Source organism: Capsella rubella, unplaced genomic scaffold, assembly GCF_000375325.1.
Source record: "Capsella rubella cultivar Monte Gargano unplaced genomic scaffold, Caprub1_0 scaffold_2, whole genome shotgun sequence".
In the NCBI taxonomy this organism is placed as follows: Eukaryota; Viridiplantae; Streptophyta; class Magnoliopsida; order Brassicales; family Brassicaceae; genus Capsella; species Capsella rubella.
Genome location: NW_006238922.1, coordinates 10,707,488 through 10,732,079, shown reverse-complemented (window position 1 = coordinate 10,732,079; position 24,592 = coordinate 10,707,488). Strand labels below are relative to the sequence as shown.

Below are 24,592 nucleotides of genomic sequence, written 5' to 3'. Positions count from 1 at the left end.
TTTCGTGCCACCAAACCGAAATTCAGAACGTATAGTAAACCAAACTTTCGGTTCTGTTTATACCAAGCTAAAATTTAAACTGACCGAACCAAAGTTTTGTTCGGTTTTAAATGGGTAGAAAATTTCTCAACCAGAATTGGTCTTTCCAAAGCTTCGGATGAGTTAGCTGTGAAGTTGCGGCAGTTCCATCTCACACTAGCCGGGGAAAAAAACAATGACCGCCGGAAAACAAAAATCCGACAAAAACCCAACAAATGTATCCAGCAAACTTGGTCTGAAAGACCCATTACTGCGTCGTCTCTCTTCCGCCGCCGCCGTGACCCATTCCTTTCTCCAAGCCAACGATCTCTTCCTCTCGCCATCACAGTCTCTCCGACTCGAATCCCTAATCTCATCTCTCCCAATCTCACCTTCCCCTTCCCCCTCCCCCGCCGTCACCACCGCCACGTGGTTCAACCGCTTCTTAACCTCCGCCACAGAAGACGAGGATGATCCTCGCTGGTGCCTTTGTTTCCGAATGTCAAAGTCCACCTTCTTCAGTCTCTACTCCATCTTAACCCCTGCTTCGCTTCCTTCCTTCGCTGCCACAATCTTCCGTCTCGCTCACGGTGCTTCTTACGAGTCTCTCGTTCACAGATTCGGGTTTGATTCCACTTCCCAAGCTTCACGCTCTTTCTTCACTGTCTGTAAACTCATCAATGAGAAATTAAGTCAACAGCTTGATGATCCAAAACCCGATTTTTCACCTAATCTGCTCCCCAATTGCTGCGGTGTTCTCGGATTCGGGAGATTTGAGGTTAAAGGGAAGCTTCTTGGTGCAAAAGGGTCGATTTTGGTTCAAGCATTGGTCGATTCCAATGGCAGATTCGTCGATATCTCAGCTGGTTGGCCAAGTACGATGAAACTAGAAGCCATTTTCAGACAGACGAAGCTTTTCTCAATTGCAGAGGAAGTCCTCAGTGGAGCTCCGACCAAACTTGGGAATGGGGTATTGGTTCCTCGTTACATTTTGGGAGATTCTTGTCTTCCTTTATTGCCATGGCTTGTGACACCGTATGATTTGACTTCGAACGAGGAGGAAGAGGAGAGTTTTAGAGAAGAATTCAACAATGTGGTACACACTGGATTGCATACTGTTGAGATTGCATTTGCTAAGGTTCGAGCTCGTTGGCAGATTCTTGATAAGAAATGGAAACCAGAGACAATCGAGTTTCTGCCGTTTGTCATAACGACGTGTTGCTTGTTGCATAATTTTCTTGTGAATTCTGGAGATGATGATGATGACTCACTAGAGGAATGTGTGAATGGCTGTGAAGCTGGTGAGATGAGGAAAGATGAAAAAGATGAGGAGGAGAAGACTCGGAGGTTCGAAGGAGAAGCATATATCGGGTCCAGGAGGATCAGAGATGCTATCGCAGAGAACCTGAGCCGAGTGAGTTCACTAAGCTGAAACTGAAAAGTTGCAAGAAGCGGATCTTTTTTGTTTGTTTTAGCCTCATCTTGTAAATTGTGGTAGATTCTGCTGTTTCTTTTGTGTGTACATCTCTTTCAATATGCAGTTTACGGCTTAGAAGGTGAACTAGATAATGTAATGTTGATGGATTATGCTTATGGGTTCTTGGAAACCATCTTCACACAATAGGGAGTCTTAACTCTTATCATCTTCCTATATATAAAATAAATTGCTTACATAGAAATCCTAGTTAACAAAATTGCCTGAGCCGTTGCCTCCAACGTTTGCAAAATGGCTTAATATTCAACAAAAGCAATAAATAGTTTCCTTTTTCATCCACCACCACTTTGCATCACGGACCATTGTTCCAAATTACACTTTTTGACTAAAGACACACACAACGGCTCGAACCGGACACCAAACAAGCTGCTGGCGGAGGTTTAACTACTGTACTACAACACTTTTTCTCAGGGCCGGGTCTGGGTCGAATTGACCTAATTTTATTTACGTAGTTAACTAAATAAGGGCCCAGGCCCAGTAAATAACACTTGTCTTCTGAAGCTGATGCGCGCCGCTCTCTCAAACTCGTCCCTAAGTAGTCATTGATCGGTGTCCAAATCCGAAACGGCCGTGATCATGGCTGATTCTGAGGATGTCAACAACTCCCACGGAAATAACAAGTTTCCGGTTCGTGCTCTCGATTTTGCCTCTTTAGAAATTCGGTGACAATTGGTTTTTTCCAATGTTTTATATCTTTTTGGCTTAGTTTTTTTTTGTTTTCTTTGGTTGTTTGTAATAAATAGAGTTATTTCGTTTGTGGTTTATTTACTTGTGGATACAGTTCCAGAGATACCGTGTGAAATTCAGAAGACACAAATTGCGTAGGTTGCGGGATAAGGTAAAGGCTGAGCCTTCATGCGAGGTATGTTTGATTATATTACCTTTGAGTTTCTTTCTTAAGTCATCATGAACCTTTCTTTTTATTGATGCGGAACTTATATATATACCTTGATGTATGTATATATGACTGTTTCATATTGAACATTGGTTTTATGTGATCGTATCTCAGACCAAAAAAAAAAACGAACAATATGTTAAAGGTTTACATGTTTTTTTCAATCTTGTTAAAGGATCAAACCATGCAAGATATTAAAGAAAGTTTAGCTCTCGAGGTTGCCAAGGAGGAAGCCTCGAAAGATGATCATGATACCGCATTCATGGATGTTATCATGGGAGGCAAGACCTCTGTACTTGAAGGAGGAGAAGACACAGAACAAGCAAACGTTGGAGGCAACGGCTCAGGCATGTGCACGGTTCCAACATCAGAAATGGAGTGGTTGAAAAAGTGTGATGGCAACAACACTAAAGGACAGTCGTACCCGTAGTTTGAGCTCTTAGTTTGAGATCTCGTGTCACTCCCCTTCTCGAATAGGATTCCTAATTCTTGTTTTTTCAGAAAAATTAATAAATTCCGAATTTTTATAAAACGATATATTTGAGAGAACCAACCCATCTAATCTTTTTGTTTTAATTGAGAACAAAAATCTTAAACGTTTCTACATGTTGCTTACCGACCGCTCATGCGTTACATTATATATACTGTACTGTAGTCATTTATTTTTTAAAATATAACCTTTTTTTAGGAGTGATTAAAAAAATAAACTACAAAAATGAGTAGGAGAGATGCAGATAGATCCGAAGGGGAAGCATTTATAGGGTGGAAGAGGAAGGATCACAGCTGCTATTTCAGATAACCTGAGCGTATGAGTTTCACTACCATGAATTGAATGAATTTTGCAATTCTTCTTTGTTTTAGCCTTCATCTTGTGGATTCTGCTGTTATATTTTGTGTACATCTGTTTCGATGATATGCAGTTTATGGCTTCAATGTAAACTCGGTAATCATGTATCTTGATGGAATACGGTTATAGCTTCTTGGAATCTTCCTATGTAAAAAAAAAAAAAAGTAATTGAACGAGAGCACAAAAGCCAGAACCATCTATACAATAGGGTCAAACCAAATCCACAGACGCACACGGAACCCGGAGGTTGATAAAATATCAATCATCCTCCCAAAAAAATAAAATTTAATGAGCATTGGAAAGCAGAACACTTGTTAAGTCATATCAGGTCAGTTAATAGGTTCAGTCAGATCCATCGCTCTTGTTTCTGCGGTGTCTCTTTCAGACCTGCCCTACGAGCATTGGTAAGCAGAACTCTGTGTGCTAGCTTTCCTCTGCTTCCTATAGACAGCCTAACTCTCTCCATCCCGACATTAATGCCACCTCTTCTCAATGGTTGCTGCCTCGGGGAAGATTTCATTTGCACTCTTTTTTGCATGCTTCGTCTCAGTATGCTGGTCAATGTCTTCCCATTACTTCTGTATAGCTTGGGGCTGGTGCAGATCACTTGGTTGGTGCCACTTTTTTCACCAGGCGAGTTTGTAATAGCTTGGCATGGTGGCAATATTGACAAATTTGATGTTGATGTGATTGGCATGAAAGGCATTGGGGCAAGAGTCTTCCTTCTTGGAGCTGGTGGAATACGTTTTGCGCAGATAGAGGATCTTCTTGTTCTCTTAGGTATTTGCAGTTGCTCAACCATTTCTGAATTGTTCACCTTCTCAATGAGGTCACTGTACTTGAGACCACCATTGGGTAAAGGAGGTAGATCATTGCTGGTGGTGCTCTCTGAGAGTGGTGGTCGGGTTAGATTCACCATTTCTTTCGAGGTTGATGTGTTTGGGGCAAGAGAACTCCTTCTTGGTGCTAGATCTGATGGAATTCGTTTTGCACAGATAGAGAATCTTCCTGTCCTATTAGGTATATGCACTTGATCAGCCATTTCTGGATTGTTCTCCTTCTCAGAGAAGTCAGTGTACTTGAGGCCACCGTCAGGTAACGGAGCTAGATCATAGCTGATGGTGCTCTCTAAGGCTGATGGGCGTGTTAGTTTTACCAATTCTTTTGAAGCTGATCCCAACAGTATGTTTGCCAGCGGCGGCCTCTTTGATGTATTGTTTTCTTCTTCGGTCTGCTGTTTCGTCTGCTGTTCAGCAATCTTTGTGTCTACATGTTGACGTGCAAGCTTCCTCTCTACCAGCAGTTGCGATTCAAGTTCCTTAACCTAATAAAGAAAGTGATATATGATGCTTTCAGCAGGCTGAAAATGTTATAATCCATGTTGTAGTTTTTGGTTATGGTGAGTATTGTTTACCTTGTCTTGAAGGGTTTTGTTCTTAGTGTCTCGCTCCTTAATCTTTGCTTCTAAACCGTACATTGTTTCCTCCATTTTCCTAATCTGTTCGTCTTTTCCTTTCATATCTTGCTTCCATTTCTCAACCTGATAAAAATTAGCACAGCTCAGAAGTCAGAACACTAGGTGAAGATTCGATAAACACACAAGTGGACATCTAGCTTACCATTTGCTTGTATTTCAAGAGTTCGGTATTGTCTAGCTGCTTCTTGGCAGGTCCCAACTCTATCCCTCTCACTCTGCTAGCAAAATTAAGTGAGCATAGTGTCTCACTTTGGTCATTCTCGTTAGGACTGATTTGAACAAACATGAGGGTTTTTGAATCTCCTCCTGTCATATGCCAGTCATTTTTCATCGTAAGCTCCATAATAGATCAACAGAATAGAGGTAAATGAAACATATGTAAGCAAAAGGAAGTGGTTGCAGCTGTAGGAAGAAAGTTAAGCACCTAGAGAATCCTGAAGCAAATGCGTGAGTTTTGAATTTCTGCAAGGGTAATCAAACGCAAGTTGGATGAAAACTGGTGAATGTAACTTTCTGTAGTAATTCAAGGTAAATAGATGTATCATATCCACCTGAAAGGAATGTGAGAGCTTTTGTTGGCGAGAGCGAAGATGACATCCCCGAGAGCAGATAATGATTTGTTGATGTTTTGAGTCTCCTTGAGCCGTTCTCCTTGCACTTCTGTCTTTGCAACCCGTTCGCTTCCTGCTAAATCAACTAACCACAGTTTGCTCTTTGTGCATTCTCCATTCAACAAGTTCTCCCCTTTTACCATCACACAGTGAATGCTATGCATAGAAAAGAAGAGAAAATACATTCAGATAGTCTTCTCTTCGTGAAAAATAAAAAAGGAAACTACCACTAGTAAGTAGGCAGACCAGTGAGATCGGCTGCTGTGCTCATTAGCCGCCGTTTTCCCAACAGCCCTTGCATTACTTCCTGTTTTCAACACATCCCAAACCTCATCTAGGCTTTTTACAGGTGCTTCAACCAATCCTGGGACGTGGTGATTTCCTTCACTCACTTGCCTTATCTCAAATCTGCGAAGAAAGGAGTATCGAGCTACTATTAGTGATAGGACCAATTAGCCAAAATTTAGCTCAGAAGCAGCAAGAAGTTACTTATAGTCCTTTTTGAAACTCCAAGTCATAAAGAACGAGACTAAAGAACCATGGACCTTCCATGCTTAACTTCATAAAAAGAATACACAAGGAGAACGGCATACAAAACTTATCTATTACCTTTTCGGCGCAGATGCACTTTGTGAAGCTGGAACTAACAAATCTCTTATCTGCTCGTTGTAAACTTCCAAGACACTGACCGAGATCTCATAATTGTAGCGGTTTTCTCTTTCTTTAATTATTTTAAACAGATTCTCCAGTGTTCTATAATTTACACCACGATCATGTTGAGTTCCCTCCATGGTAAAAGTTTTCCCAGTACCAGTCTGGCCATAGGCAAAAATGCAAACGTTGTATCCATCAATAACCGACGTAGCAAAGGGAGCAGTATCTTCAAAAACATCAGCTGTAAAAGTATAAGAAACAACATGTCGAATGGTGAGATGAGATTTTCTACAAGGCAAGTAGCAAATGTTGATAATTGATGCCAACGATTACCTTGGGAAGCGTTAGGACCAAAAACAGAATCGAACTTGAAGCTTTTTTTGGGAAACCCATTTGACATGACCATGACCTCCCCATTTTTGGCTGACTCAACATCAATTCCCATTGATACTCCTGCTTCAATTTCTTCAAAGTTTAGAGGTCGACACCTGCAAAAGACCCTGATGTTACCTGTCGGAAATAATGATCACCGTAAGCTGTTAGGCTGCCAATTTTTGTCAAGGAGTTCCCTCTAGAATTTATATTGGATATAGACACAAACCTTTTAGCTCTAGTATCTTGTTGTATAGTTCCTTCCTCTCTTTTTCTCCAGCTACAAATTTGACTTTGAGATTTTCATGCAGTTCAGCGTCCTGCTTTACTGTTGGATACAGATGTTAACAGATCAGAATTCAGAGAAACACATTTTAGAAGAAAACCTTTCTAGTGCTAGTGGTAATTTCATATGATATAAAGACAAAGACTCACCTCTGGACTGTATGTGAGAGCTGAACTCGTTGATCTCCTGGGCTAGCAATTTGTATGTGGATGCCTCCTCCAACAGCTTAATTTGCTCCATTTTCATGATCTACAAATACGAAGTAAAATGAGGCATGAGAGTTTGCGGTTGCTGATCTTTTATTTTAAGTTTGCTTCTGCGTACCTTCAATTTTCTTGTCAAATCTCTTAGTGAAGAGAACCATCTGCTCTTCTCTTTGACTTGTCCCTCAACAGCAAACGCTGAAATGAACAAGTAACACAATGTCAACTTTCCCACTTGCAATGGAAGACAAAACAGAGAAGACAATGATTTACATACCCAAAGAACCAACATGCATCGACTTGCGCATTAGTTCATTTTGAATCTCACGGAGAGAATTCAATGCTTCTTCGCATTCTCTACTCTTTTTTCGGTTCTCCTGTTTAAGTTCCTCAATCATTCTCTTCATGTCCTCCATCTCTGTCTTCTGCTGCTCACAGTCACTTCTCATCCCTTCATTCTCTTCTTCTGTTCTGCAGTCAACATTTTCCTAAAAACAGCAGGATAGTTTAATTTTTTGCAACATATGTAACCACCCCCAATTAAACTAGAAATATCAAGCTTGTGGAAGATCTCTCACTTGAGTTGGCTGGGACAGAACAGTGTCAGTTGTTCCTTTAACCACTAGCATTCCAGTATTCTCAACATCTAATAAATAAATAAAAAGTGATCAGAATTGTGAAAAATTCCTGGAAATGGAAGATTAGTTTTTCTAACTCACAATACCTCACATGGAAGAAGAAGAAGAAAATAGAAACATACAAGACACAAAAAGGTTAGTTACATACAATTAGCCGTTGCCTCTTTTCTAATAGAAATGCCACATAGAACTGCAGTTCCTGTCACTCCTTCTAAACGTATAGATAACTCTCCTTCCTGACCAACGAGCATCCTTAGATCAGCTATCACAAGAGGTGTGTTTGCTCCTACTTGCGAGAACAAATCTAGGCCGGATATGACCTGCAATATTTTCAATCAAATCATAATGGGCATGTGATAAATAAAAAGATAAGAAAAACTCAAAATGCATTGCTGCCTTGCCTTTGCTCCTTGAATGAATATATCGAAAACTCTAACTCCCGGAGGACCCTCTGTGAACTCGATTTCAGCAAAATGCAGGTCAATGAAGTAGTCCCCAGGTTCCAGTAACTGAAACTTGTAAGCGAAATTACCGACTCGAGCTGTTTGATACAACAAAACCTCATCCTCATTACCAACAGCAGCATCAGTCCTGATAGTTTCACCTCCACTGTAAAAGTCATCCTTCATGAAAGTTTCATCAGCCAGGGTCACATCCGTGCTTATAGAACCAGAGTTGATACTAACTACAGGAGTTGTACTCTCCCTAAAGTTTCTAGGTGGAGAAGGTAATTCAAAAGAAGACTCAGGAGACAACTCAAAGCCAAATGTTTGACAGATTGCTGAGAACTTGACAACTTGGCTTTTACGTCCATCTCTTGTAGTAGTAGAACCATCAATTCCATTCTCTAGAGAAAGCTCAGTAGAAAATCTTATCTTCTTAGCCAATTCTGGAGAATCTTCATAGCTACCTCTGGGTAAATCAGGTGAAGCGCCACAGTAAACTAGATCAGGAGATGCTAATGAAAAACCTAACACAAGTTTGCCTGGAAAAAAAACACAATCGAACCCAATGTGACGCCATTAACCTCTAGAGTGAAGCGATTGATTTTCACAAAAGGGGAGAACACAAATGAAAGGTTTGGTTACCATCTAACGCTACAGGATCACTAGATTGTTCCAGATTCATCAACCCAGGGCTCGATACTTCCATACGAACATCTAAATGTTCAAATCCAAAATCAGTAAAGCAACAGTGAACTCAGAACCGTTCGTAAGATTTCGAATGACTAACCGTTACTCAAATCGCAATTTGAATCCAGATCTACCATTTCCATAGCCGTTGAGCTCGATACATTTGCCTTTTCAGCTGCTGCTAAAAATCGCAAATTCAAAAAAAAAAAAAAAAAAAAAAAGTGAGCGAACTTGATTGGAACATTTTAAAGAGAACAATAGTCATCAAATCGTAAATCTCACAGAAGCTTTCACATTGCGAAGAAGCATCCGTAGCGAGAACAGGATCACAACAATCTTCCATTAACAACAACAACAACAACAACAAAATCGCAGGGGAGAAGAAAAGAAGGTGAGTAGAGAGAAATGAGTATGGAGAGCGAGGAAATTTCAAAATGGGTGAAGAAGAAGAGAGAATATTTGTGAGTAAGAGAATCGGATTCGCTGGTTTTTCCGTTGCGGTTATTTTAGCGTTTATTAAAGGACCGTTGATCCTTTTTTACAACCTTTGAAATTTGAAATTGATTTCCCGGGCAGCCGGGCAATGATTAACCTTTATTTTACGGGCAAGGTCATTATACTGACACGTGGCTAGATAACCGAATTCAGCGGACATAACCAAATCACAAAGGATATTTAGTTACTAAAAGAGTACATAGAAGAGTTAAGACCGGAGATAGGCCTTCGAATAGTTGCCGTACTTGGGATGATCAATTTCTTTTGTAGATTGGGATGAACATATTTTTTTGCTCATAAATTGTATTTATTTCCAGTGGTTGCAGATTAAAAAGATAGAAGAACATTATTGTCTCTTAATTATAAACATGTTTTACGTACAAATAAATATACTTCGAAAATGAGTTATTGTTTTAATATGTTGCGTATTTTATCCGTTTCTAGTTCGGAAAATAATATCAACCTTAATTTTTTGTTTTTAAAAAGAAATTAATAATAATTTGTTAAATGTTTAGTCTGTCTTGTGTACCGTACATTATTCATTCAAAGTTTACGTAATGGTATTTAGGTCATCATCAATGCAAGGAAGATCCTCTCATGTGTAAATCTTAAGTATAAGAACCTTGCATTGATGATGCTCTTATGAAAAGTAGTGCAAAATCAAATTCAATAGTCAGTCGTGGGGTTTAATTAATTGAAAACGAAGAATCTTTTGTAATGTAATTGGAATGTACGTATGTCAAAGATTCAGTTTATGGTAAAGGTCATAAAGACGAGACAATTCTCATTTCATACTTTCTACCATAGGCAAAAACCTAATTAAAGGTCATATGTATATAGTAATACTAGTATTCTCATTCATTTGTCTGACTATATGACCCCGTCCTCCACCCATACGTACGGTTTAATATTTCTGTTTTTCTTTTGGCTGTATTTGAGATTCTGGAGTCAAGAGACTTTTACGTACATGTAAACTGAATTAGAGGTGTATAACGAATTGAACGAGAATACAAGTCAGCAAAACTACCAAGTCGTAAAATCTAGAAAACACAAAATATACGCAATTAACTTCAGTTCTAGGAAGATGATGATCTCCAATAGTTCGAGAAACTTATAAGATCCACTCCACAAATATAGATGTACTGGACGTTTCTATCAATATAATGGGGAAAAATATGTATCAATCCAAAGCTTGTATGTATTTTGACCGAGCAATATCTAAATTTATGCATATATAATACTTTTTCTTTCCTTCTTTAAATAATTTTAAGTTATTCATCTAAAAATAACAATCAATTATTCAGAAACATTTTATGAAAAAGGTCAAAAAGAATTAATATCTTCACCACAAGGGTGTTTTGGCCAGCCTTATTAGTCCGTGTAAATGGAGTTGTGACGGTGCAAAGTTTCTCTTTGATCTCCATAGTTCATAAATAGTGTGCATCGCTACGTTGAGCCAGTATTTTGAGTACTAGTAGTGGTGTGATCTCACTCGAGGTGAGTTAACTTAATTAATATCTATATTAACATATTCTAAAATCGTACTTGGATGGCTTAATGTGGTTCTATTTGTACACTTGATTTGTTTATGCTTATCATTGAAACTACAGTTTAATTTAATGAATGGGGATTAATAATAGTTGTATAGTTTGAACATAGCTAATATTAACTCATCAATGATTGCAGATAATTTAAAAAAATAAAAAAACAAAATTAAGGTTCAAAGAACTTTCACGGGGCTTCAGAGGTGATCATCATATACAGTATCGGTATCTTCTTAGTTCCAGGACGCGCAACGCACACATGCAATCATGTATAATGCATGCATTTATCTGACTGGATGCATCAAAAACGTTAGTGGTACGGCTGAATATAAAATCTGAACAGCTGTATAATGTGAATACGAAGTGAATCAAACTGTATATAATATGAAAGTACAACACGTCTTTGTCCTCTAACCGTACATTCACTCTGGCAACTAGTTAAAGTCATGTGCCAGCCTATCACGCCATGGCGCCCGCGTATATTTATCTATTTTTTCTTTCCTCATAGATATACATATACTGTTAATCTAAAATTATAAGATTTGTTTCCTTCTTTTGACAAGAAAATGTAACATTTTCAAGTCATGTCATTATCTTTTGATTTAGAATAAAATTATTTTATTAATTAGTACTAATAAATTATAATTTAGAATAAAATGAAACGTCAGAAGGATTGTTTCGTTTTCAACATTTAATAAGTGTTGATAGTTGATATAGAAAAATTGTAACATATAAATTTAAATGCATTGAATATGGTAGTTGTTTCACAAGTTACTTTGGACCAAGTATTTTATTATGAAATTATGTTTTAATTGTAAAAAGGTTTTTCTTTTTTAACCACCACAACATAATCGTTTTTCGATAATTTAACTGAGATAGATATGTGTTGTACTTACAAAAACAAATGCTCCATAATCATCAATATAATACAATTAATCACAGACTTGTGATGTACGAAAAAATGAAGTTATAACTTCTTTTATTTGGTCACGAACAACAATGTGTAGGTATAAAAATTTTATTGCATCTTTTTTTCTTTTTTTTTACAGTGCCGAGTGAAAATATAAAAGATGGAAGAATAATGAATTTTACAGAAAGCAGTAAGATGAACTTATAAAACTATGGATGGAAATAAAAGAACTAGTTAATACTAGTCTACGATGGATCCGAGTAATAATCTGAACAAAAAGCTTTGTTTCTTGCCATCCTTCTTCTTCTCTGATCTAAACCGATACTGCAAAGGAGACGAACAAGAAGAGACCGATGAAGAAGAGTAGCAAGACGAGACCGACGAGGAAGAAGAAGACGCTGATGAGCCGCAATACCCCGACGCTTGATCTGTTTTCTTAGTGTAGTCGTAATAATTCAGAGACAGCTTAGAGTTAGAGAGCCTCTCTGTGAGACAGAGTGAACAGATTCCAGGAGACTGTCTATGTTTGGTGTGCTTCTTGCATGAGAAGTTACTATTCTCTGAACTCGTATTGGATTTGGAATCTGATCTCTTCCATTTAGCGTTCTCTGGTTTCACTGCTCTTCTTGTTCTTCTGTTGATGAGAACATTAGCCATTGATGATAGTTGAAAGGAGCTAGTACTCTGTCTCGTGAGCTCTGCAGGTGTTTTGAATTTTAGTATTTTGTTCTGTGTGTTTGTTAACATACTTGTGTTTGTATTTATATGTGCGTCGTGTAAACTCAATGCTACGCTGGTTTTAAAATTTCCATGATGTTTCCGAGATCCTTCTCTTTTTATTATTCTTCCTCTTGTTTGTCCTTTTCAATTTTGAAAAAAAATGAAGATAGAAAAATCAACATGGGATTCTTGTAAGAATTATTTGTTTTATTATCAGACTTAATGAAGACTTTTGTTAGTTTATGATTGGTCTTGTCGTAACTTATAAGTTTGTTTGAAGTATTCATTCTTACTAATTTCTGATTAGTTAAGAACTTAAGATAAGTACTTAAGTAGAAACATTTTTGTTTATGTGTAAATAAATGATTTTTATTTTTTTTAAAGTAGGTATGGTAGATGCAAACATTATTAATTTATACCAAACTTTGTGTTGGTTTAAGAGTTATGAGATCTGGGAGTGGTTACAGTACTTTATATATAAATGGACGGCTAAGATGGATTGAGATCTCCAGTGGGTCCACCTAATTAGGTAAGTCGGTGGGCCGGTGCTATTGGGCCTTCATGCTTAAAATGTCCTCCAAGGTCAATGCCCACCCATCTGGCAGTTGCTAATTACACGTGTCATTTCTTTCTTTATCGTCACTTTCATGATTAAAAGATTCAAATCCCATGTATAATTTCAAAATTTTCATAATTTCACACTACTAAAATTATTAATAAAAAGCTTGTAATCAATATTGATGGTGTCACCGTCAATTAGAAATGTACTTATTAATCAATACTGATGGTGCTTTAAGTTACTTTTCTCAGTCAATGCTTGTAACAATAAAGAAATACATTCATGATCAGATCAGATGAAATGAAAATAATATTGTGCCCAAGCAAAAAGCATAGGAAAAATCATGAGAGATAATTAATAATAATAACAAGCATATATAATAATAGCACTGCCTCTAGCCTGGGTCCTTTAAACGAGTCGAGCCACTCTAAAACACTCAAAAGACCAGCTAATTAAGAGAGAGCAAAAGAGTACAGCAATGCAACTACACAAGTCACAACCAAAGATTCCAACGGCTTTAACACGGTTGTGGCCGAAGCAGAAGGACTAGCCTTTTTGCCTTCTGAGGGTGTAGTTCCGCCTTGTGCTGGTGTAGTTTTGTCACTAGTGCCGCCTCCACCGCCGCCTGATGAGGCTGCCGCAACGGTGACTGAGAGCTTCATACCGCCCGTGCAGTGTCCGGGGATACCACAGATGAAGTAGTGAGGACCAGATGTCTTAAGAGCTATGCTTGTGGTTCCGCTACTGTCCGAAGAAATTGAGTTCCCCAATGTGCAACTCTTGTAGTCACTTTCGCTCACTTCGTCCACCGTGTGACCCGCACCGTAGTTGAACACTATATGCAACACAATGTACATGAACGTATAAATATATATATTACAACTATGACTTCGACATTGTTATCGTTACCAAGGTTTTAAAACATTTTGTTAGTTGCAGTCAAAAATAGATTATACTTTACAAACATATATCATCAAAAAAAATAACTTGAAAAATAATGTTTTGCTTTTTTAAAATGTAATTTTTTAACATGTAAATGCAAATGCATCTATTAGTGGTTGAAACAACTGGTATGCTACGTATAAGAGAGGCTATGTATATACATACCGATGGTATCGCCGACAGCAAAGGGCTTTCCGGTAGCCAAGCTATAGTCCTTCCCGAGAGACCATTCGACGGGGTGACTGGCGGAAGAGGCAGGTTCAAACACATTGAAGAAGATGATGACAAGAAAACCAACAAGTGTAATCAATTTTGCCATGTTTGTGTATCGAGTGTAACAGTATCTATACTTTTATAATTGTGTGACTAATTAAGGGAATTCAATGTGAGTTATGAGCAAATATATAGAGAGATTTGGAACCAAAGGGGCATGTTGGAGTTAGTAGAGTTAGGTCCACTAGCCCTCCAACTAAAGCTCTCTCATCATTTAAGTTTTGAAAACTTATAATTTTTCATATTTAGGGATAAGGACTTGTTCCTCCTCTGCTCTAGCTTTAGACATACTCAACAAAGGAAATATCGCTACACCTCAAGAAATTGGGTCATATGAGGTTTGGTGACACATCATAAAGTCACACTCAATAACCCTTTGTAAAAAGTTGAAATGATGATGCAACCCAAAGTAGTCACGATGTGTCATCAAAGTTCGCTTAATGATTCAATATGATGGACCAAACCAAAGCAGATGAACAAACTTTTCTTACGAGCAATCACTGAGGCTCTCCAACAACCGAACTCGAGTATGTGACGTGAAATAATTTATTATAAAACACTACAACAAATGTAAGTGGATGTGTGATCATGCATGTTCTAGAGGACGTCCTATAGTCCTATAAGGCTATAACTAATGTTTAGTGTATGGTAAAAACAACAAAGGAGGTATCCTCCTTTCAATCAATTTTATGCGAAACAGTTATATTTCTTAAAATTACAGTAATGCTTAATACTAAATTTATAATCTAAGTTACTAAAAAGGTGATACTGATAGTTGAGTAATTAGTTTGAAAAAAAAACCCAAAATTATCTCACCGAAAGATGCAAAACAAAGCATGCATATGATAGAGACGCAGCAACTAATTCTGCTGGACATCAGACTGCCCACATAAAAGCAATACACTTAACTAAATTACGTTTGATGTTGACCATTATTCATGATCTGTCTTGGGCATTTGCCAGAAATACATAGAAATCTCAAAATAATTTAACGTCTTTAGCAGACTACAGGCCTCTTTAAACAGCACACACATGAGCCCTAAACTAGGCCCATAAAACATCTAATATCAAGAAAATAACGAAGCTTCCTGAAAAAAATGACACCAAGGAGACTGCGTGGAAATCCTTATTCAGTAAAACACTATTTAGAGTTAACTTTGCCAACACACCAATTCTTAGAGTCTTTGGTACCACAAAGAACTTCCTCAAATGGTCTGACGCATATTGCAAATGAAGTAAAACAATAATAAAATTGTTAAAGAAAGTGCAAAAGTATGCGACGACAAGAAAAAGCCAACATTTACGTGAAGACATATGGCATAGTTCTCTTTTAAGTTTTATATATTGATTACTGCAGAAAAGAGTTCTTACATCATGTACGAGATTAAACCATTAATAGAGTATGGGTTGTATGTTATTCATATTGGTGGAACTGAAGTTTTAAAAGTTTCTACTTTTCCAGAATACATATTGCCCACATCATTCGAGCGAGAACAGTTAAAAACTATCGGTTCAAAGAAAACATTTTGATTGCAGTCTTTATTTAATTTTAATTGCAGTCTCAATATAGTTTTAATATTATAATTTTGCCAAAATGACGAAGCCCGATGGCCATTGCCAGCAAAACGAAGATATAAAACTTTTAACTTAAATCTTCGAAAGCCAAAGAGTCAAAAAGCTCAAAGGTAAAATATGGCTTTCATGACTACGACTCTTCACCAATTAAACAATTAGAAAGACGCTTCAACTTATCACAGAACAAGTCAATACCTTAAGATGAGAAGAAAATTTCATCTTCCTCCCTAATATGACCCCAAGATAATATCAATCTTCTTCTATATTGTCACAACCTAAACAAACAAAAAAAAGCATCAAACAAGAAAAATTTAACTCAATGAAATATTTCTTCATCTTAATTTGTTCTACTCCAAGCAACAATACTCCTTCTTGAGTGTGTTCTTTAATGGGGAAGAAGAAGCATCGAAAGCTCTTCCCTACCTTAGCATCAGAGACAAACAAAACATTAGATTGCTCCTTAGGAATCTGCGATCCGATTTGCCCTTACAATTGCTATAGAGAACCAGATTACTCCGCCATATCCCCTCAGCTACCACCACGGTCTTCACCACATTTGATCACATCTCCATCTCCCTCTCCCTCTCCATCAATCTCAGCCGTCTATCAACCATCTCAAAACCAGCCTTCATCTTCCTTTGACGCCATAACCATCCTCACAATCACTGGTGCGGTCTTAGCCATCCTTTTAACCGGATTCTTCATTGTGGCTAAATTCGTTTCAGACAGCGTAAACCGTGACAATCACCGAAGATACCAATCCGATGACGAAGACAACGACACGGTAATAGATGATGAGTTTCAAGATAGGGACCAAGTTGATCACCCAATCTGGTTGATCAGAACAACAGGTTTACAGCAATCGATCATTAACTCGATCACGATCTGCAGTTACAAGAGAGGAGATGGTTTAATCGAGAGAACAGATTGTCCTGTTTGTTTAAGTGAGTTTGAAGAAGAAGAGAGTCTTAGGCTATTGCCTAAATGTAACCACGCTTTCCACATCTCTTGTATTGACACATGGCTTAGTTCTCACACCAATTGTCCTCTGTGTCGTGCTGGTATTGCGATGATCAGTGCCGCCACTCCAAGGTGCTCTGGTCCGGTCGATGTAACTCCTGAAGGATCAGGATCACGTTTGGAGAACGATGGAGTTGGTGAAGAAGATCATGACCATATTGAGAACAGAGCTGAATTAGGTAGAGAGGGGGATGAATCTGGTTTTAAAGAGAGGGATGATTCGGACAACACATATCCGAATTATGATGTCAGAATTGAGATTAATGGATTTGGTAACGAGATCCATCGAGGTTTGGATGAAATCGACGGTGAGGGGTCTGAAACAGAGACGAAAGAGAAAGTTAGGGTTTTAGTGGACTGTGTGGATCCAAATGGAGGAGACTCCTTAAATTCTCTCTCGCAGACCAAAACCCATATAGAAAGTATAAATTTTCAGGGAAGATCATGGGAGAAACAGAGTCAGAACTCCACCAGACCCATCGGAGAATTCGAAGCAAGCTGTTCTGAAGAAAACAGTGATCACAAGGTTGCATCACGGAGAAGTTGTGTATCCATTGATTCTAGTGAAATGAATGGCGAAGGAAACGAAGAAGATGCAGGGAAAACACAGTCAGACGTTACGTTGAAGACAAGTGGAAGCTCCTCTGTTTCATGTTTCAACAAAAACAAGAGTTCGGTTTTTCCGCTGTAGTAAAACCATTTTTTCCCGAGATTTTTTAATAAAAAAAGAGTAAATAAACAATGCAGAAATGTTCAAGTGTATGCAACTCTCAATAGATGATTAGATAGGCTTATACGATTGTGTTCACTCTTTTTTTTTGCTTTTGACCTTTAATGTGTTCATGTATACTACTACTATTGTTGCTATATTCAATTTGACAAACAAGGAGATTTGAGATAGCAAAATTCTTACTAATCTCAAATTGAGTGGAAAGATTTGTAAACTTGTCTTCTAATTCAAAATTACACATACTTTAGATTTTGCATCAACCATTCGAATTCTTCCACAACTACATGTATTAGTCTAGGATATGTGCATAATGTTGAATACATGATACCCCGCCCAAATCCATAAATGGCCTAACACTATATGCTTATTTTAACCGAATCAGATATGTTAAAAACGGTGTCGTGTGTTCTGAAGCTTGAAGGTATGGCGAAATGGCGAAAGAGATATGATACAGACATGAAAAAGTTTATGTTTTTACTTTTGTGGGTGGCTGGCTCACACAAGGAGAAAGCTATATATGGCCATGGTATCCAAATTTGGTTTTCACTATAATGTGAAAATACTGTATGTATTCCATTAAGATCATATAATAAAACTAGTGGTACAGAAATATATCGACTTCAATCACATCTAAAAAACCAATATTTACTTAAGGCAAAGTTAAGGAAAAGTTGATGATTCTAAATCTCAATCATGAAAAAGATGCTAAAATCTAACAGTCAGCTGTGTATATATATAATGGAGAGGTCCTTTCTTATTGATAAAATAGAGAGGGAATATAATTTTTGATTTATTGGTGTAATCACATCGATAGCCTTTACTTTTTACTTTTTCTGGCTTTTGCTTTTTAACCCTAAAAGTGAAAAAACAGAGATTCGAAAGATCTTTGATATGTCTTCATGATACGACAATCATCATCGTCTTCTTGCATGAATCCCATGTACTGCTGATTCTGTGCCTCCATCCGAGTTTAAAAAAAAAAAAAAAAAATTAAAGATCAAATTCAAGAGAATAAAGTCACGAATATATATCATTATCATCATCATGATTCATGATCGTAAGTTTCTCTACTTTTTTACTCAATCATTTTCTTAACTTCTTCTGTCTCCTAATTTGTTTTGTACAAAGCCTTGCTGGATTGTTTATGTAATCCCATTACCCGTAGGGTAATATACTAATATGACTCTGACCAAACTATATTTCAATTGATTGGCAAAACAGGAAACACGGGCAAGAGACTACTGCATGAGTGCATGGAACTCATACAAGCAAAGTACTACTAGCTAGCGAGGAAGCATGTGGAACTGACTCGGTTTTGTACTATTTATGTATGTATATTCGAGTTAATTATTATTTCAGTTCGAATCATCGTTGAGACAGGAAATGTCAATGTAGAATTATCGTTAAAGCGAATGCAAATTGCAAACCATTCATTCAGTAAACAATCATGAGAATGCTTGAAGTCATTGGAGCAAATCATACTCATTATTCTTCTTTTACAGATATTTTTATTTTCCTACAAAGACATCATTCTCCATGAGACACAAGTAACCAGTTTTATTTTTTTTGAACTTATTTTTTCTTTGGCTTTAGTTTTAGAGAAATTATTATACTAAACTGAGGATAAATTTAGATAGCCTACCTTTTCTCAATAAAACTACACAGCTTTAGCCTCTATATAAATATAAACTTTTAATTTTTGATCCCTATTATTATACTACAGAGTTCAGACTTACCAATAATGTATTCTTTTTTGTTTTTTTCCTCATAATTTACCAATAATGTAGGTCAACAAATTAGTATTCTTAAGCACGTGAGGATTTATTAGAGACGAATTTGGTATGTGGCAACGACGACAGAGAATAAGTTTTGGAATTTAAGAAATATCAGTGGGTGTTTTTGTTGGATTCAAATTAGTTTGGCTCTGGTGTAAGAAAGGATATAATTAATGAGAATTTTGGACAATTTGCATGTGATGTCATAATTAGTGCAACTAGGTTTGATATTAATTAAGAATGCGATAGAGAGACTTTTTTTAGTTTTAATGTGTTTCTTTGGAAAGGGATTCCCTTTTTTTTCTATGAATGTACAAAAGTAGCTTGAAACTATATATGTTTGCTTTCCCTTAAAAAACTAGTGGCGGATTGAGTCAGACAAAGTCTCCCCAATTAGAATTACGTCTTCGACGACCTCAAACTAACTAGTTTGGTCACTGTTGTTCAAACAATTGCCCTTTGCTTGGGTATCTACAGTCTACCTCTCCTCAATCCTCCTCTTATTTTAGATCATGATAATTACTACATATCCTCTATGTGAGCAAGACTAAGAGATCGAAGACCATCATATATATATTGAGACAATCCGTTGATATTAACAATTGATTAACAAGCTTCTGTTTACGAGATTTGAAACGAAGGAACTTCACATGTACATGGGAATCACAGCAGCATCCAAGATAGTAAAGTATTGGACCAAATCCATTTTTACTATTCTCGTATAGAATTCATCATAAGCTAGCTAGTTCCTCTTTTGTTAGTAGGTCTATATTATAAGGTCAATTACACAAAAATCCTAGAAATAATGTGTTTAGTTTGTTTTTAGTTTTCTTTTAGCATTACAATTAACGTTAATTAACAAAAACAAACGTAGAACTTTATTTCATTTTTATTTAGTTTAAAATGAAAAAAGAGCGTAAAAGATCACACATGAAAAATTAGAGTTTCTCTAAATGTGTCATAACTAAAGTTCAACTATATTATTAGCTACCGCTAAAGGATGACTCTTCTTCGATCCTCCTTAGGATTTGATTCACAGCTGCTGCGATGTCTTCCACTGTATTCAATTGGCTACCTTCTTCAACCTGAAATAAAACACATTATATATACATTATTTTAAGTTGTAGAAAAATGATTATAAGTTACATGAAAAAAGGTTGATATAGGAACACAAAAAGTAACAAAAATAATAAAAGTAAATGTTTATATTTCGAGGAAGAAGCTTATGAATGTGTCCTGAAACAAGTGGCGTCATTTCGTTCTGCCGTGCACAGTGCATCCACAGTTCTCTGTGACCACCAAACTTCCACAGTACACATATATACATATGTACACACACATTCACACATGTGTAGGCATATGTCATCTTTTTGGTCCCTGATTCTTACAAGAATCAATATTTATGATTGTACTAAATAAAAAATTTGTTGTTTTTTTAATAAATATGAAACGATGATTTTGACCCCCCAATAATTGAAGGCCAGCCCTAACCAAGTAAAAAAGAACCGATTCTTTTTATTATTGTTATTCGAAAACCTTATTTTGCCCAGAAAAATTAATCACAACATGTTATTAATAAGAGACACATTAAATGAATCAAAAACATTGTGACGGGGAAAAGAATCAATGAATCATTCATTGACCCAAAAACTAACAATGAGACTAATGATTAGTCTCCCATAAAAACCACTTTTTATTTGAAGTTTCAAAATCAACCCACTAACCCTAAAAACGATGTTATATATCACTCTAATCTCGTTACTTACAAAAAAAAAATGATGAATAAAGAGAGAGAAAGAGAGAGAGAGAGAGAGAGAAAAAAATTGTACCTTGACGCTGATTGAATAGAGGACGGAGTCATCTCGAGTGGTGACGTTGAGATGAAGAAGAGTGAGCCTTAGACTTTGTATCGATGCGACCAGTTTAAGAAGCTGTCTCGGTCGCTTCTTTGCAAGTATCTTCAGACTTGCATGGCTCTCCACCATCGTCACCTCTATCTCCGCCATCCCCTCAGCCGCCGCCGCTGACGTAGGCTGGTTCGAGTACTGAGGAAATGCAAAGAAATCCGAGAATGGTCCGGATGAGCTAGCAGCAGCGACCGTATCTGTCTGGTCGCGACCAGCTTCGGTGTCTTCTGCGGCGGTCTTTACCGGAGGCTCAATCGATTGTAAATGATGCTCAAGCTCCTTTAAGTAGCTAATGGCTCCCCCTACGATTGACGCTTGATCTCCCTTTAACCACCACCAACCATTGGTTAGTTAGTTTTAGCCCATAGAAATTGCAAAAGGTTTTGCAAAAACAATCAAACATTTCTATATTTTCGTACCTTATTTAAAAAATTTAATTATTGTGTCACCATTTCATCATCCATCTATAAATCTGTATAGTCTTTTTTGGGTGCAATGATGCTCAAGACTTTATATATGCTCCCACAATTCCACTAACGAAAATTTCATTTTAGAGACTACATGATCTAATATTATGAAAAAAAAGAAATATTTTTTACTTTTTGTCATCATATATAACGGCTTTCATTCATCCATCATCATTCTCAAATTTATGTTTTAAAGCATATAAACACACATGCATATCTAACTATATGTATAGTCTATATACTAAGTCCTAATTAGCTAGAAGTCTAGAACATAGGCTTTGCCTTTTTTTTTTCTTTTTTTTTGACACGTCAAGAAATTTACAGCTAAAGCTAAAGCACTGAAGAAACCACGCGCTCATCTCACACACACTTCTATACATATAACTGTTTGTATGTAAAGACTAACCCTTTGAGCATAAGAAGGTGGCATGAGAGAACGGAGAACGGCGAGGTACTCGTTCATCTGTTTCCGGCGATTTCTCTCGACGGCGATGTGAGTCATCCTCTGGTTCTCGATCTCTTCCTTGTTCTTGCTAGACCTCGTCCTTCTCCTCTTCCTCCTACCTCCTGCCGCCACATCCAACGGCGGGGGCTGGTTCTTGGTATCGACGGCAGATCCAAAAGGAATGTCTCGCGGCCATTGAAGATCCTCTTCGGTGTAATTATAATCATCACTGTTGTCTCCACTTTTACCGTTGTAATTATTACTCGCGAACACATGTTCTTGTCCTTGCCCTAGCTTAATGTTGTTCTTGGTGTCTTGTGGATCTCGATCTTCTTCTTCTTGAAAGTATAAGTCGTGAAACGGAAAATCTTTGCAAGAGATGTAGGAGAATGGATCTTGCGGGTAAACAACAGCCTCCAAGGCCATCGTTAGCTAGGAAAAAATTATTGAAAATATACACTTGAATATGAAAAAGGTTCCGAGCGAGAGAGAGAGAGAGAGGAAAAAAGAAGACAGAAAGTGTTTGTCTTTCTCTTTTTGTCTCGAGAGGGAGACAAGGCAAAAGGTAAAGACACACACTAGGGAAATGGAACTTGTTATTATCCCTCTACACAAGATTTTTTTCAAATGAAAATAAAAGAAAAGAAATTTTCCAAAAGATAACTAAGAAAAACTGAAGAAGAAAAGAAACAGAAAAAAACTCAAAAAGGGTGGTTTGATGATGTATGGAAGAGACGAGAAGCCTGTGAGAGGTTGGTTATAAAGCTGAAATGTTTTTTCAACAATAGAAGCTCCCAAGAAATATCGAAAACTATTGAGTTCAGAAAAAGTAGAGATATAGAGGGAGAAAGAGAGAGAGATGGTGTATGTTTTGTTTTGCACGTGAGATTGTAGACCGGTCCACAAAACCAAAGAAAAGATTCTGTGTGTTTTTGCAGGCTTTGGGGTTTCGTCTTGTTACACTCATGTTCGAAGAGAGAGAAAATATTAACATGTTTAAGTCTCGACTTTATACGTTGCCATATATCTAATGGTTTATTGTATTTTTTATTTAGCCGTATATCATGTGAGTCAATGTATTCGACTGAAAGCTAAATTACCAGGTTTGGACTGGTTTGGGATAATAATTATGTTGTATATCACCTTTTAGGTGTTCAAGTAATATTTTGCTTCTATGGTGCGTGTGTAATGCGTATTTGATAGACAGAGAGAGAGAGAGAGGGAGAGGGGGGAAGCTTGATGACAAAGTTTTTTCTTCTTTTGTTTCTATGTAAGTATCAGCCGACGTCAAAGCTTTATAAATGCAATTCGAAATCTAAAGGCTTATGTATATATTTATACGAGTATATATATTTCCCCGAACCATGCGGAGACAATGACCGCTGATTCATTCTTTTTATGAGATCATATCGTTTATAACATAACCCTACCCGTAATGGAATAATAACCGTAAAAAACATCAAAAACCATGCATGGGTCCGAAAGCATATTTGCCTTTATACAGCTCTTGGATTGGATCTAATGATTTATGACGTGAATCTTAAATTTTTTTTTATCAACAACTAATGAATCAACATTTATAACTACGTACTAGTTTTTGATTAGTGAATCATAGCCACTTAGTTTTTATGTTTTGTTTTTCCAAACCAACAGCAAATTTTATTTATATTTTTGAATATTCAAAAATAAAATAAAAACTTTATCGTATAAACGGAAACATTATACATGGCCGCACTCGTATACATATTCATTTTTCCCTGTATTAATACACTATATATATGGCATAAGTAAGGAATTTTGTAGAACATCTATATTTATATGAATCGTATGTGCCAGTGCCATATTCTAAAGGACTAATTCTACCAACTTTTTGTTAACGCCAGTTTTTAAATACACTTTGAAGACATTAAAAATATGAAAAAATTCGTCTAAAGAGAATATACTTTCGACAATGTTGGTTCAAACGTCTTTGATAACATACAAGAATATAATTAAGCTAAAAAACAAATTCTGATCAAACTGAGACAACCTACTTGCATATTGATTAAGAAAATTAAAACTTAACTTTTCACCGTTCGCCACATACTTTCTTTTTCTAATTGCTTCAGAAACCAAATTGATTTGGAGATTTGCAAAAACAGAAATTAAAAGAAAAAAAAATAAGCAATATTTTTCCTTTTCCATCATAATTACTCGATTGTCGAAGTTACGAATCTTAGTAAAATAATGATCATAACAATCCACATTCAAATTATAAATCTGATCTTCCAAAAGTGATACGAATCAAACACTTACATATTTGCATTCGATCCACTTATACGGTCAAATTTAATCAGAGAAAAATATCAAGGATAAAAGAAATAAGAATAGCATTTCGGCGTGTGGGGTATATATGCTTTGTTAATGTAATCATGTCATGTTTAAACAAAGTATTCTCTGATGTTGACATATATAAGAACTATGAGCTTAATTTGTACATATTAACTAGGTGGCATCGTTCTATTAGTCTGATTAACTAAGCATTACTGTCTCATTAACTGTGAGCGAACTTTTATGCGGAAGAGAAGATGTGAGAATCGGATGGCTATGATACGTCTTAGG

General features: G+C 36.8%; 7 protein-coding genes across 8 annotated transcripts; 3 read left to right on the top strand and 4 right to left on the bottom strand.

The window, feature by feature from the left end:
- Positions 1 to 123: 123 nt before the first annotated feature.
- On the top strand, positions 124 to 1,658 carry LOC111831952 (protein ANTAGONIST OF LIKE HETEROCHROMATIN PROTEIN 1). The gene has a single exon (XM_023787690.1). It carries the CDS (start codon positions 215 to 217, stop codon positions 1,448 to 1,450), a length of 1,236 nt encoding a protein of 411 aa, XP_023643458.1. The 5' UTR covers positions 124 to 214; the 3' UTR covers positions 1,451 to 1,658.
- A 340-nt stretch (positions 1,659 to 1,998) lies between these two features.
- On the top strand, positions 1,999 to 2,940 carry LOC17896377. Its single transcript, XM_006302926.2, has 3 exons — positions 1,999 to 2,140; positions 2,295 to 2,375; positions 2,584 to 2,940. Exons 1-3 carry the CDS (start codon positions 2,090 to 2,092, stop codon positions 2,836 to 2,838), a joined length of 387 nt encoding a protein of 128 aa, XP_006302988.1. The 5' UTR covers positions 1,999 to 2,089; the 3' UTR covers positions 2,839 to 2,940.
- A 466-nt stretch (positions 2,941 to 3,406) lies between these two features.
- LOC17896360 (kinesin-like protein KIN-14Q) lies at positions 3,407 to 9,094 on the bottom strand. 2 transcript variants are annotated; one of them, XM_023788050.1, is made up of 18 exons: positions 8,912 to 9,094; positions 8,730 to 8,810; positions 8,585 to 8,656; positions 7,898 to 8,481; positions 7,645 to 7,816; positions 7,437 to 7,504; positions 7,136 to 7,346; positions 6,980 to 7,056; positions 6,805 to 6,904; positions 6,599 to 6,697; positions 6,331 to 6,507; positions 5,953 to 6,238; positions 5,590 to 5,751; positions 5,284 to 5,499; positions 5,157 to 5,194; positions 4,875 to 5,038; positions 4,670 to 4,795; positions 3,407 to 4,579 (listed from the first exon to the last, which is right to left on the bottom strand). In XM_023788050.1, the coding sequence occupies exons 1-18, from the start codon at positions 8,970 to 8,972 to the stop codon at positions 3,602 to 3,604; spliced, it is 3,672 nt and encodes a 1,223-aa protein (XP_023643818.1). In that variant the 5' UTR covers positions 8,973 to 9,094; the 3' UTR covers positions 3,407 to 3,601. The 2 variants fall into 2 exon arrangements, with proteins under 2 accessions (XP_023643818.1, XP_023643819.1); XM_023788051.1 differs by having other exon boundaries at positions 8,730 to 8,807.
- A 2,591-nt stretch (positions 9,095 to 11,685) lies between these two features.
- LOC17896394 lies at positions 11,686 to 12,371 on the bottom strand. The gene has a single exon (XM_006302819.2). The coding sequence runs from the start codon at positions 12,323 to 12,325 to the stop codon at positions 11,819 to 11,821; it is 507 nt and encodes a 168-aa protein (XP_006302881.2). The 5' UTR covers positions 12,326 to 12,371; the 3' UTR covers positions 11,686 to 11,818.
- Positions 12,372 to 13,124: 753 nt separating this feature from the next.
- LOC17896171 (blue copper protein) lies at positions 13,125 to 14,194 on the bottom strand. The gene is made up of 2 exons (XM_006302833.2): positions 13,965 to 14,194; positions 13,125 to 13,692 (listed from the first exon to the last, which is right to left on the bottom strand). Exons 1-2 carry the CDS (start codon positions 14,116 to 14,118, stop codon positions 13,310 to 13,312), a joined length of 537 nt encoding a protein of 178 aa, XP_006302895.1. The 5' UTR covers positions 14,119 to 14,194; the 3' UTR covers positions 13,125 to 13,309.
- A 1,513-nt stretch (positions 14,195 to 15,707) lies between these two features.
- LOC17895582 (RING-H2 finger protein ATL54) lies at positions 15,708 to 17,409 on the top strand. Its single transcript, XM_006302206.2, has one exon. It carries the CDS (start codon positions 16,036 to 16,038, stop codon positions 17,356 to 17,358), a length of 1,323 nt encoding a protein of 440 aa, XP_006302268.1. The 5' UTR covers positions 15,708 to 16,035; the 3' UTR covers positions 17,359 to 17,409.
- A 2,618-nt stretch (positions 17,410 to 20,027) lies between these two features.
- LOC17896618 (transcription factor bHLH96) lies at positions 20,028 to 22,707 on the bottom strand. Its single transcript, XM_006302493.2, has 3 exons — positions 21,953 to 22,707; positions 21,002 to 21,403; positions 20,028 to 20,257 (listed from the first exon to the last, which is right to left on the bottom strand). Exons 1-3 carry the CDS (start codon positions 22,415 to 22,417, stop codon positions 20,156 to 20,158), a joined length of 969 nt encoding a protein of 322 aa, XP_006302555.1. The 5' UTR covers positions 22,418 to 22,707; the 3' UTR covers positions 20,028 to 20,155.
- Between the last annotated feature and the right edge of the window lie 1,885 nt (positions 22,708 to 24,592).